Source organism: Lepidochelys kempii, chromosome 16, assembly GCF_965140285.1.
Source record: "Lepidochelys kempii isolate rLepKem1 chromosome 16, rLepKem1.hap1, whole genome shotgun sequence".
Classification (NCBI taxonomy): domain Eukaryota; kingdom Metazoa; phylum Chordata; order Testudines; family Cheloniidae; genus Lepidochelys; species Lepidochelys kempii.
Window position 1 is genome coordinate 4,525,193 of NC_136395.1, and position 14,248 is coordinate 4,539,440.

At 46.0% G+C, this 14,248-nt stretch overlaps 1 protein-coding gene across 1 annotated transcript in view; it reads left to right on the forward strand.

Moving 5' to 3' along the window:
* NSMF (NMDA receptor synaptonuclear signaling and neuronal migration factor) overlaps positions 1-8,816 on the forward strand; it is an 83,522-nt gene extending 74,706 nt beyond the window's left edge. The window contains exons 11-14 of the mRNA XM_073314110.2: positions 767-846; positions 2,012-2,114; positions 3,836-3,911; positions 8,047-8,816. Coding sequence (XP_073170211.1) covers positions 767-846; positions 2,012-2,114; positions 3,836-3,911; positions 8,047-8,144 — 357 coding nt within the window. The 3' untranslated portion in view covers positions 8,145-8,816. The remainder of the gene's footprint in view (positions 1-766; positions 847-2,011; positions 2,115-3,835; positions 3,912-8,046) is intronic.
* Positions 8,817-14,248: the final 5,432 nt, after the last annotated feature.

A 14,248-nucleotide genomic window follows, 5' to 3' on the forward strand; every position in this document is an offset into this window, starting at 1 on the left:
ACAGTGGGGAAGCAGTGCCCATAAGGAGCCTTCCCCATTGCATGTGGCCATGGAAGAGCTGGGCACAGCTGTAGCCCCAGCACTGTCGGGAGCACAAGGATGGCTCTCTAATGGCTCCCCTCGGGATTCCTGGTGCTCCAGGGGGGTGTAATGTAGGCTGAGCCAGGGCTCCATTCCCAGCTGACTGGCCATCTACAGGGAGAGATCGGGGGGTCCCTTGCTGAGGCAGACTGCCTCCAATGCTGCTCCTGGTGGGGGATGGGCAGACTGTGCCAAATCCTGAAGCCTTGGCTGAGTTTTCACTCAGCTGTTACTCACGAAAATGTCCATTGAAGTCAATAGGAGTTTTTCCTGAGTAAGGACAGAGTGAAAACTTATTTGTGACACGGATACAGGTGCCCTTTGAATTCCTCATCACCATATGGTGAGAATGCTGCACATCTGTGAGCCACACAGCTGGCCCTGACCACTATATTTGCCAATCGGTTAACCAACATCTGAGGCCAAGATCCCACCTAAGGTGAGAAGTGGAGGCCAGGGCTGTTTATCCATCTGCCTGGAGCAAAGTCAACCTGCTTTATGACTTTAGTGTCACTCACAGACTGGAGAGTGTCTGCTCTGCCCCCTCCAGTGCTTCTCAAACAGTACCGCAGAAGCTTAGTCACTAGAGATGGAAAAAGCCAGTCCATTTCTCTGAGGCCAGGGCAGCTACCATCTCTCTCTCTTCTCCATGGTGTGCTACTGTCTCTCTCTCTTCTCCATGCAGGGAGGTCCTGGCCACTTATATTTGTTGAAGAATAAAGTTGCCACCTTTGCCAAAGTGGAGAAGGAGGAAGATATGATCCTGTGAGTCGCTTTATTTCCCAACCCTGGGTGCCCTTTCTCTGGTCTATTTAATGTAGATGGAGGTGGGCAGGCTAAAGTTTTATTAATAGATTCATTTTGATAATCTAGTCTGACCTCCTGTGTAATATGGGCCAGAAAGCTGCCCTGCATTAATTCCTGTTTGAACAGGAGCAGAGCTTTTAGAAAAACATCCCAGCTTGAATTAAATATTGCCGGTGGTGGAGATCAACCATGACCCTTGGGACATTGTTTCAATGGCTAATTCCCCTCACTACTGTAATGTACACCTCAGATCCAGTCTGGATTTGTCTGGCTTCCGCTTCCACCCACTGGATCTTGTTACACCTTCGTCTGCTAGACTGAAGAGTCCATTATCAAATATTACTTCCCCACGTAGCTAGCTAGGCTGTGACCAAGTCAGCCCTTAACCTTCTCTTTGTTAAGCAGGCTAGCTTGAGCTCCTCGAGTCTCTCACTTTGTCTACTGGCATTGTCTGTCTGGGTCTTTACTCACTACAACTGCTTTCTGCTGCTTTATTGCCCTCAGCATGAACCAATGCTACATTGTCTTTTTAAACATGTTAACGCTGGTAATATCATGCAGCACAATTGACAGGAATGGGAGAAGGGGAGAAAAGAGGAAATCGGAAGGGAAAAGATAAAAGAAAAGCAAATCTAAAAATGCTGGGAACTATGAAGATGTAAAATGTAAAAGGTTTGGGACCAGCATTGAGGGGAGAGGAGTCCAACTGTGCTGCCCTGCTTGGCAGAGGCAGAGATGAGGGTGAGAGTTCAAAGAATTATTCTATGGGGGGAAATTCCAACATTTGCAGCAAGTATTATTCACAACAATCAACTGGCCAAGCTCTGCTTTGGGAGCTCACCACTGTGCCATCCCAGTAGAGCATCAGCAACCCACCACATGTGAGTGCAGGTGCCCTATGGTGCTGCAGGCAGGTTCAACCCACCTTACAGGCATGGAACAGGTAAGGCAGGGGGGATTTCCATGGGAAATCTTGTAAATGAGCTCAGGGAGAGAGGCTTGTGTCTCCCGCAGGGTGGTCCCACTTTGGTCTCCCTGGACAGCATGTGTCCACTGTCAGGGTGCCTGACTGCAGAGGGGGTGGATTTTAAATGGTAATTTTGTTTTCTCCTATTACTTCCAGCTTCTGGAAGCGGCTGAGCCGATTGATGAGCAAAATCAACCCTGAGCCAAATGTCATTCACATCATGGGCTGCTATGTTCTGGGAAACCCCAATGGGGAGAAGGTAAGCGGCCCTGGGCCATGGCCAGAAGCTCTCTATGGGCAGGTCAGCTGGTGTGTCACAGAGTTGGGAGATTTGATTAAAGGGCTTTCCTCTCTAATATTGAGGGGCATGTTGCCCTTTCCCCAGCCCCTCTTCTCTAAGGATTTGCCTTCTTTGCAGACATGTGCTGTACATCCCACCTCAGGGAGAGAGCAGCTCAGCTGGTGTGTGCCTTTGAAAGGATGAGCCACCCTGTGGGCCATATAGTAGATAGGCAGGTGGGGACTGTTCAGTTTGGCCTGTGAGAGCCTTTCAGGAAAAGTGAAGAATGGGAACACAAGCCCCTTCCTTGAAGCCTTAGACAAAGGTCAGAGAATCATAGAAATGTTGGGCTGGAAGGGATCTCGAGACCTCATCACTTCCAGCCCCTGTGCTGAGGCAGGACCAAATAAACCTAGCCCATCCCTGACAGGTGTCTGTCCAATGTGTTCTTAAAAACCTCTAGTGACAGGGATTCCACAACCTTCCTGGGAAGCCTATTCCAGTGCTTAACCATCCTTCTAGATAGAAAGTTTCCCTAATAACTAACCTTGCTGAAATCTCCCTTGCTGCAGATTAGGCCCATTACTTCTTGTCCTACCTTTAGTGGATGTGGGAAACAATTCATCATTCTTCTCCTTGTAACAACCCTTCACATGTGTGAAGATGGTTGTCAGGTCCCCGCTCAGTCTTCTTTTCTCAAGACTAAACGTGCCCATAGGGTAGGTGCCCCGCACTGGACACAGTTCTCCAGCGGAGACCTCACCCATGCTGAGTGGGACAGTCGCCTCCCATGGCTTACATACAACACGCCTGCTAATGCACCCAGCGTGATATTAGCCTTTTTCACAACTGCATCACACTGGTGGCTCAGACTCTGTTTGTGATCCACTATAACCCACACATCCTTTTCAGCAGTGCTACTGTCTAGTGAGTTTTCCCACCTTCTGTCCCTACCAATAACCAAAAGGGCTGATGGAGTTAACCTGGGATCTTCAGAGGGAGCTAGGGTCAACGTGAGCTGGGTATCTAACTCTCTTAGGTGTCTTTGAAAATCACAGCCGTATTCAGCTGCCCATTATAGGCAGGATTCTTCCAGTGGTTGTGTGCGTGAGCTCTATTGTCCAGCACAGGAGCTGTGAGCCGCTGGGGCCTGGGTGGAGCAGGACCCTGCCTAGTGGCTGTGGTGGCAGTTCAGCATGTTAGTGAGCACAGATCCAGGAGTCCCCTACCAGTCAGAGGGTAACACTGGAGTCAGGGTCAAGAAGCCAAGCCAAAGGTTAGGGCAAGGAGGCCAGGCACAGACTGGAGTGGGGAGGATCAGGTTGGAAGCCGGGGCTGGAGCGAGGGCTAGAAAAGGAAGTGGAAGCCAGCACAGCTGCAGCATGGCATGCCTTAAGCAGCCACTGTGCTGCGGCCACGGCAAGGCTCAAGTAGCAGGCTGCTGGCTCCCCGGCCCGATCAGGAAGCATGGCCGTTTGGCAAAGACTGGCTGAGCTTGCTGGGTTGCCTAGCGACCAGGCTGGGAGCCAGCTGTTCTCCTGACAGGGGCTGACCCAAAGGTTTGAGTTTGACTATTCTGAAGAGTGCTGAGTTCTCTCCTTTTCCATTGCCCTGTGCCTGCCCATCCGTTGTTTAATTTGAAGCACCTGGAGTTCCTCTTTTGATTCAGCTACTAACTTTTAAATCTCATCTCATTTCAGCTATTTCAGAATCTGAAAAACCTAATGACTCCTTATAGGGTTGTCTTTGAGTCGCCACTGGAACTTTCAGCTCAAGGTAATTTCTTCTGCTATAAACTTGAGTGTGCACTCCTCCAACATCACTGCCTCCTCCATGGGCCCCTTTCACAAAGGAGCACTCTTCAACTTCCTGAAGCCCTGCCCCCAAAAGCCAAGTCACTGAAACCTTCTCCTGTTTGTAATGACCTTATCATTGATTGTATGGTGGATTCCTCCTGGTCTGGCTTTTCCCCTTTCACATTTCCTCCCCTTTTTGCCTTTCAGTTGCACCCTTCATTGTGTTTGTAGCTGGACAGTGCTCTCCAGAGCTAATGCAGATCAACAAAAAGGGCCTGTAACAAGAGCCGAGCTAATAATTGATGTTTTGGTTTGATGGCAGTTCCAAACAATTGAAAAAAAATTCAGTTTGTGTTGAACCGAATCTGTAAATTTCCAAATTTTTGGTGACTCAAAAGAAGTCCATTTCAGGTCTGTGCCAAAGCAGGGACTTGAACCTTGAGCTCCTACAGGAGGTGAGTGCCCTAGCCACTGGGCTTAAGGGGTGGGAAAGTAGCACCTCTTCCTCTAGGTATTTTGTGACTGACTGATGCTTTGTGTCAAATTTGTAAATGTTTCAAGTCAACAGAAACTGCATTTTTTTGTCAAATAAACTTTTCTTTCAAAAAATGTTGCCCAGTTCTACGTGGAACTAATACTGACCCTTCTGGGCAGAGGTAGCTTAGGAGATTCGGTAAGTTACCAGAGCACGCTGAGGTCAATAGGAGAGAAGCACATGCACATCTGGGAGTAGAATCTTTTCCTTAATGATGCATGTGAGTATTTCTCCTCCAGAGGATGCTAAACAACAACACTAGTTCTGAACAGACTGCCCATGCTAACAGGAAAGCTGAGTGGAAACCATCTTTTTATAGTCTCTTCTTGTCCATAGTTTGAGACACTTTAGAGGCTGTAGACACATTTTCTTTCCTTGTATGGTTGATATCTGGTTTGTGGCTTCTAGCCACCTGCTCTGTTTGGTAGATTTTCACAGTTTAAACAGTCACAGATACAAGGGATGCATTGTTGGCCTTGCTGAAGTTATCCACTGTGGTTTGCCATTGCAAGGATCATAGTGATTAAGACCAGAAGGGACCATCAAATCATCTAATCTGACCTCCTGGATATCCCAGGCCATTGACACCTCCCAGCACCCGCACAATCAACCCATCAACCAAAGTGAGACCAAATATTACGGCCCTCAGGAGACTAGACTTCTGTGCCACAGGCAGAGAATAGCAGGGACTGAGGTGCACCAGTGCTTGAGGTCCCTGCAATGGCAGGGAACTGATTAAGTGAGATCTACCCAGATAATCATGGCAAGTGACCCGCACCAACATGCTGCAGAGGAAGGCAAAGAAAACCCCAAGGTCACTGCCAATCTGACCTGGGGGAAAATTCCTTCCCAACCCCACATATGGCAATCAGTTAGACCCTGAGTATGTAAGCAAGAACCAGCTAGCCAAGCACCTGAAAGAGAGAATGTTTGATGTCATCTCAGAGCCCTGGCGCTCCCTATCCAGTGTCCTATCTCCAGATGTCACCATCCCAGATACTTCAGCGGAAGAAGGTTTAAAATAAATCCGAATGCACTGAGGGTGGAAAAAATCCCTTCCTGACCCCTGCCGGTGGCTGGCTGAAAACCAGAAGTGAGTCCCAGGGCTGCTGAGCCCTATCCCCCACCATCGCAAGAAACCACATCAAACAATTTCACTCATAAATTTTGTCCATCTCTTTCTTAAAACTAATTAAGTTCTTTGCCCCCACAACTACTATTGGGCGTCAGTTCCAGAACCACCTCCCTCTGATGGTTAGAAACCATCTTCTAATTTGCAGACTGAATTTGTTCATGGCCAGTTTATATCCATTTGTTCTTGTGCCAGTACTGTCCTTTAGTTTAAATAGCTCTTCATCCTCCCTAGTATTTACCCCCCTAATGTATTTAGAGAGAGCAATCGTATGCCCCTTGGCCTTCCTTTTGCTAGACTGAACAAGCCAAGCTCTTCCAGTCTCCTCTCATAAGATCGGTCCTCCGTTCCCCTGATCATAGTAGTTCTTCTCTGCACCTGTTCCAGTTCACATTCATCTTTCTTGAACTTGGGTGACCAGAATTGTACAGAGTATTCCAAACAAAGTCTTACCAGTGCCTTGTACAATGGCATTAATACTTTTCTCTCTCTACTGCGTATGCCTCACCTGATACATCCAAAGATTGCATTTGCCTTTTGTCCAGCTGCATGACATTGGTGGCTCATAGTAGTCTTGCGATTGACCCAACACCCAGCTCTCTCTCCTCCTCTTGTAGCAGAAATTCTTATTAGACCCTAAGTGCATGACCTTGCAATGTGTACTATTGAATTTCATCCCATTAATGCCACTCCAGTCTTCAAGGTCATCCAGATCTTCCTGTATAAAAATCCTCCTCTGTATTGACAACGCCTCCCAATCTTCAGCAAATTTTATTAGCACACTCCTACTCTTTGTGCCATGGTCATTAATAAAAATATTGAATAAGATTGGTCCAAAGACTGATCCTTGAGGAATTCTACTATTAACCACCCTCCAGTCGGATACTTCATCTTTCAGCGTATCCTGTTGCCTTCTCTCCTTTAGCCAGTTCCTTATCCACCTTACAGTTTTTGTAATGATCCCCATCTTCCCTAATGTAACTAATAGTTTACTATGTAGTACTGTGTCCACGTGTTTTAGATCTATTTATTTGTATTACTGCAGCCCGTAGGAATCTAGGCGCTGTACAAATACAGAACAAAAAGACAGTCCAGTCCCTGCCTCGAATAGCTTACAATCTGCAAGAAGCTAAGCACCCTAACTCTGTTTGACATTAACAAGATCATCCTCAACTCCCACTGACTTGAGTTGAGGGTCCTCAGCATTTTGCCAGAGGCACTATGCACCTCATAGGAGGGGCCCTGCATTTTCAAAGTGCATGCCTAAGTTCCACAACAAAACCATGCAGTGGCACATGGCCTTGTGCAGAGAGTTAATTATATCAATTCAATAGAAAAGATTGTGTCTTCTACACACAATACATGTTGTTGTACGTAGTGCCCTGCAGAGCAGTTCTTGGCTCTGCAGGAGAGCGGGGCTCGAGAATGCATTGCAATTTTTTCGTCTCGATAAATCTAGGACACACAATGTAACCACTTTAATCCCTGGCTACCTGTCATGCAGACATTTCAAACTGATCTTAATCAGCTGTAAAAGAGAAAAGTCCCTCCCTCTGTTTTGCTTTTTAGAATCTACGTTTGTTTGTTTTTTTTATGCTTTGTGGGGATTTGGGTTTTGTGAAGCTATACTGGCCACCTCCCTTGCATGGTTTCTGTAAAGTGACTGTCCTAGGGAAATACTTCAGTCAACCAGGTGCAAAAAGGATTCACACCAGTAGCGAAACCACCCAAGTCCACATTTCCCTCCAAAGTATTCTGCTGAACTTTTCACTATGGCAAAAGGCAGATCTGGGTAGCTAAAGTGAACTTTTGCCTTACCAAACTTGCTGCAGCCATGGAGATTGAAGATCTCATAAGCATGAAGGAGAGGGGCCTCTGTTACTGCCTGACAGGTTTGACTGTACCTTCTTTTGGTCCATAACTTTCCAGTAGGTCAGTGTTGAGTTCCCTGCTGTCATTCTCGCTAGTGTCTCCCAGAGCTGGAGTTACAGAGCTGGAGTGAGTTGTACTGTGACTCTCAGCAGCCACTGATGGTCACCTTTGCTGGCAGTCTGTACAGAGAGGCCAAGAACAGAATGGGACATGGAAACAGAGCTGTATCTCACCTTCTGGGTGCGGGTGGGTACACACTGGCAGGCTGTTAGGAGGGGAGCCTGCCTTGCTGTTGTCTGGGCTCTCCAATGTTGAGTATGAATAATATGATCACCCATTTTTGGGGTTGTCAAGGCAACACCTTTTATGGGCAGTTTCAGATTGGGCAAATGATGCCATGAGTGAGTGACAGCTGTCAGCAGTGTCCCTACATGAGACTCTCAGACAGACTCTCCTGTGCACATCCATGAAACAGTGAGAATTGATCTTTTTTGGCTGCTGCAGGCTGCTTGGTCTCTGCTTCACCCAGTGCGTCACTGGGGTAACCTCTGTGCTTTGTTCTGGTTCTCATCCTAGGGAAGCAAATGATTGAAACTTACTTTGACTTCCGCCTTTACCGCCTCTGGAAGACTCGCCAGCATTCCAAACTGTTGGATTACGATGACATTTTATGAGCTGGAGAAGCCATTGCACGAGGAGGGTGATCACCAGTGTCTCACAAGTCATGCTTGTGGCAGAGACTTTTTTCATTGGCACGGGGAGCCCTGCAGGAGGCAGCAGTGCCGAAGAGCTGGAAGGAAGGGCTGTCAGGACAAAAGGCTTTTGGGTAAAGACAGAGACTTGAAGGCGAATGATGTGACTCCGCAGACACTGCCCGCAGAGCCTTTGTCTGTCAGAGGGAGCTGTGTCAAATGGGAAATTTCCTTGCAGGACTGAGCTGTTTCAGGTCATGATGGGCCAGAATCAATTCCAGGTCCTTTTAAAGACATTTAAGGCTCAGGTTTTCTTATAAAAAATTTAAATAAATAATCCTTGCACTATAGTAAAGCAGTGACTTGAAGCCCAGAGCAGGAAGGGCATTGTACTGACGGGTGCACCCCAGCGGCTCTCTTGGCTGTGCTAGGGATGTTGGAAGGCAAGGAACGCCATACTTAATCCTGCAAGCTTTGACAGGCAAGGTTCAGCAACCTAATGTCAACACACACTGAAGTACAGAATTAAAGTTTAACGTATTTTGATTTAATAGAAAATAAGTGCAATTTTTATACACAGAGGGGAAAACCCTCCCAATATTTAATTAGTTACAAATAACACATCAATAATCAATAGATGAGGTATTTTTTAGTCTGCTTGAAAATATATTCAAAATCGTAATATATCTTCTGTAGACATATTTAATCACCAGCAATATGATTTTAATGTTACTTAGCAGACCCTGCATGTCTGCTGCATTGATCAATCCTGTTTGGTTTTGGTTTTATTTTTAATTTCAGAGTAGTTGTGTTACACTAATTGTATGTGCTCTTATGAATGTATGTTGCCCCTCCAATTAGACACAACTTTGTTACTTTATCTCGGCTACTTGCAAAACTGTATGGTTTTAGTTTTGCTGTAAGTTTAGGTTAGAAATACAGTATATGACTGAGTGGAATCTTCATCAGTTTCATTAAGATATAACAATGAAGTAGAAATTAATAGCTATGGTAATTGTTCACTCAGTATATTGTTACATTTTAGAAAGATGAGCTCTTCTTGCAGACTGCAGGATGGAATAGAAGATTATTTGAGAATGAGAAATCCTCCGAGGGGGTTTAGGTGTTTGAATTAATAGAATGAAATGTTTCTTGAAGTATGTAGCACTGGTGAGTAGCATTTTGAATCTTTCCCACATTCACCTACCTGCCAGTTGTTGACTTGCAAACCACAGTTTTCTCCAGCAATTTATTGAGCCATTTGTAGTTCTCAGCTTTCCCCTCCAAATCATTTTTGTCTGAGACACACGGCTTATACAGCTCTCATCTGTGAGTAGCTATGGTTTTCAAATCTGGATTTGTGCTGAATATCTTTAAGGATATACTGTGGAATTTATTGACTTTTTTTTTTTTAGTCTTCTAGTCTCCTGAATGTCTAGGGGCTAAATATTACTGTAGTCTGCACAGGTCACCCTGGCCATTTGGGGCAATTATATCCTTTCTCTTTCAGAGAGGTAAAATATACAGGAGAATAACCATGGAGGGTTAGCTTGGGCTCCTGGTGTGTTCTTTTGTAAAAGTACCTGGCTGTGCAGTGCAGAAAAAAAAATGTATAAACCTTTTGAATCGTAAAAAAAAAGAACATTAATTCTGATCTGTGGAAAATCCCCTTTCTCTTTTGTGCCCCATGTGTTGTTTTAATACCGGGGAGCAGGCCACTGGCTAAAACTGCTGACCCATGTACATTAATGACCTTTTATGTAAAATCTTTATGAAATAATCCACGTACAGTAAGTAGTGGGGGAGAGGGAGACAGTTTCTGATCATTAGAAATCACCATGACGATCCAAATAGTTCATCAATATCTGCTTGCGAATGACATGGCCCCAGCGCAGCCAGCTGTCGAGAAAGGTGAGCACATTGCTCTGCCTCTCCAGGCGGCCACCAGGATGCTCTGATGGCTGCTGGTCATTGGGGGCACAATTCTTCTTCCAGTTGATTTATGCTCAGATTTGCAGACTAAGAGGGTTCTTGGCACCACCATAAGTGGTTTTGGAAGAAAATGTCATAGCAGATTTGTTTAAAGCTATATGTCACTGAACTAACATTTGGCATGTTAATATCTCTCTGCTCCTCAGGAGGAGGTGGGAGTTGGATATTCTGTGACAGCCTAGAAATGAAATGACAGTGACGGCATTAAGATGTTGACGCAAAAACACATCCATATTTGACTCTGTCACTTTCCAGTTTGCTTGCGTGATTTGGGTTGTTGCTTACAATGTTAAGTGAAGAATGATAAAATGCTCTCTCGTCTCAAGTAAAGCCCCACTTCAGTGAATGTGGTAGCATAAATGTAGCATTGTGGAAACTATTGAAAATACTATGTGACTCTGAAAGGGCCTTTAATATATACACTTTGATCATTTATCTGTATAACTATTGTATATCTATTATGATTGAGCACTTCTAGAACTAGAGTTGCAGTAGAAAGGTAGATTGTACGGTTGCATAACCTATCCTATATGGAGATGTAAGTTTGAATGAATGTTTCAGACTGTTTTACTGGTTCAATTGACTGTATAGTATAGTATATTGAAAATAATGAATGCATTTCTCTCTTTTCCAAAGATCTATCCCATGTAGTTTTATGGTATTATGACATGAGCAGATTCTTGTATTTGCAGTGATCATTTGACTAAAGGGATGAAAAAATGTTCTAAAAGCTATAATTGGAAGGACAGTATGGGAATTTTATACCTCCTGCCTATCAACCATTTAAAGTCTTGTGTGCTAGTATCACTTTGGAAGTTAATTCTGAAAGGAAGAAATTGTGTTTTCATCCACTCCTAGCTGGCTAAGAACATAAGAAAGGCCAGACTGGGTCAGACCAAAGGTCCATCCAGCCCAGTGTCCTGTCTACAGACAGTGGCCAATGCCAGGTGCCCCTGAGGGAGTGAACCGAACAGATAATGATCTAGTGATCTCTCTCCTGCCATCTGTCTCCACCCTCTGGCAAACAGAGGCTTGGGACACCATTCCTTACCCATCCTGGCTAATAGCCATTAATGGACTTAACCTCCATGAATTTATCCAGTTCTCTTTTAAACCCTGTTATAGTCCTAGCCTTCAGACTTCAGACTGGCTGATCCTTTAGAATGCCTGGTGGAACAGGAAGGAGTCAGCAGGATATAGGATGCAGAAAAACTTTGTCGCTATTTAGGCCTCAGAGGAAAACATAGATGTGACATCTTCCATTGGAATCAACATGTCAGCAGGTGCACACAATGGGGCCTGCGTTCACCAGTCAGTATATCGTATGCACACAAGGCGAAATTCACCCTATGCAGGGGGCCAGCTTCATTTCTGTGCGCCACTTCAAGCCCACCTAAGCTCTATGGAATGGGCTTTGGGTGGTGCATAGGCCAGGTATTGGCATGCTCTGTTGTGTAGCCATTGCAGCACAATGAGATCCCAGAGGTATGTTTACTGACTTATGTGCACATCCTAAAGTGTGTCATTGCACCTATAAAATGGTTCTTTTCCGTTTAAATTTTTTTTTAGCTATAAATCTGTATTAAGCCATGCAATCTGTTCCCCAAATTGGTCCCCTTTCTAACAGTCCTCTTATTTATAATTGCTCTTTGAAACTTTTCGTGGAGCCCACTTCTAATAAATGTGATTGTAGTGCAACTCAGTTTATAGTGGACTCAGGGGAAAGTCCCTAATTGCTTAGCTACTTTTCATTTGGCTGTCGGCCCTTAAGAGCTGTGTCTGCAGCAAGCTTTTAGTGAAGATTTCCCACCGAAGGGAGCATGCTAGTATAGACCCAATCACAGGGATTTTAACACCTGATTTGTCTAGACCAGCTGTGATCAAACAGTGGTAAAATGCCAGCATCCAGGTTATTCTGGTCCTTGTTCTGTGGAAGTGCACCTGGGCCAGTGCAGTGGTTGGCAATTTTAACAAAGATCACACACCGGCATGTGGTAGACACAGTTTATTGAGAAACATCACTCCACTCTAGTGAGCGTGTGTGCATCCAACAGTTATCAGTTCCCATGTAAGTGTTCAGTACAGCTTTCTAATGGGATTGTCATCTCTCCCTCCTCCTCTGCTCTGGCTGAGCAAGAGAAAAGTTTGTTGGGCCCTGGATGGAGAAGTAGGGAGGAGTCTTGTAGAAGCTGCTTCCAAGAGAAAACTAAGGCTTTGTCGACACTAACGCTTTTGTCAGTCAAACTTTTGTCAGTCAGAGGTGTGAACCCCCCCTTCCCTCCCCGCCCGGTATCAGTTTCACCGACAGAAGTGCCGGTGTGGACAGTGCTCTGTTGGCAGGAGACGCTCTCCTGCTGGCTTAGCTACTGCTGCTCGTTGGGGTGGTTTAATGATACTGGCGGGAGAGCGGCTCCATGGGAAACCTTACGGGGTACCGCTGTAGCACTACAGTCTGTAGTGTAGACAAAGCCCAAGATATGGGTTTCCATAGAAAGCCACCCCACTCCCACTGCAGCTACCAGCCCCCCCTCATGGGGTGGGGAGGGGGGTTGGCAGGCAGGCCCTCTCTCATTACAGTGCAACTCCACTTACAGTGACACTTCTGTGTGGGAAACCAACCAACCACCCGCCCTGCTGCCACATGGGGGTTCCCCTGCCCATGAACAGGAGAGCCCACCGAACTCTCCTCTCCCCCACCCCTACCCAGGGACCTCAGGAGTGGTTTGAGCCACATCCCCTGCAGTCTGCACTCAGCCCACTTTGCCTCCAAGGGCTGCTGCTTCCCTGGGTGAGACTCCAGGAACGAGTGAATTCTTCTGGCTCGGCTCAGCCTGGGTCTCCCCTCTTGCTTGTTCGGGGCTTGTCTGAACCCAGTTCTGCCTCCTGTGATGCTCCTTGGGAGAGATGGTGTGTACACTATATGTGTGTTTTTGTAGACAGGCCGCCTCTCTCAAATTGTGTGTGAGATACGCATGTTCCCGTTTGTTCCCATCTGCTCTGCTCCACCCAGCAGAATGCAAGAGTTCTCTTAGTGTCTCCTTGGCCTCTCCAGCATAACTGTCCAGTCACCGAATGGTAATGTGTCTCCAGAAAAGGCAAACACGAAGACACATCCACAAACTCCTCTTCTTAACTCAGCCTAACTAACCACGCACCACCATAGCAAGGCCCATCTTGGCCTGAACACTTCTTTGGGATTCACTGTTTGGGGGTCCAATACAAGGTGGCCTGTTGCACAATAATGAACCCTTCTAGGTCACTATAACAGGAATGGCATTGGCAGGAGTTGTCAGAACCATGCATCAGAGATTTTAGAGGAAGTCCCTTCCTTCCCGGATCACAAATCTGTTTGTTTTGAGGATGCTGGGTGAAATCCTATCTAAATGACTCCCTTCCCCCTCATCCCCATTTGAGTTCAGGTGAGTTGCACAGGTGTAAATGGGAACACCTTCTGGCCTAGTGTTGGCTGGTGTCTATTTTGAATTTGTTTCCCATCAGTTAAACAAAAATTACAGGAGGCAAAGATCACTGAAAACAAAGTTTGGCACTAAACTAGAGTAGCACATGCACATGTGATCCCAGAAATGGTTTATTCATCTTGTCCCTGCCTTGCCTCTTAAAATAACTGTTCAACTCTATGAGCATTCGTGATCAGAATCAGAACGTCCCTCATTCAAACCCTGCTGGATGGACTTGTTACAGGAGGCCTGGACTGATGCAGCAAACATCTGCTGAAGCCGAGGTTTGTTGCAGCCCCAAAGCAGTAAACCAGGGAGTTCACCCACTGCGAGACAGGCAGCCAGGGGTCTACAGCCTTAGATTCGGGGGGCTGAATGAGACACCATTGTCTAGTACGAATTTTCCTCCAGCTGTTCTGTTGGAGGAGGAAGTGCAAGCCAACGGCAATCAGAAACCAGTTCACCCACAGCTATGGGTCAGTCTGACTGCTGATAGCTTTGTCTAGCTCCTGGGAGTTTAATACATACATGTGAGACTTAGAGATGGTGGGCCTGATTTTGAACTCAGTTACACCACTGTCAACCTGCTGTGAAACCAGTGATGATAAGTTGTGTGAGATCGGAGTCAGGGCCCTG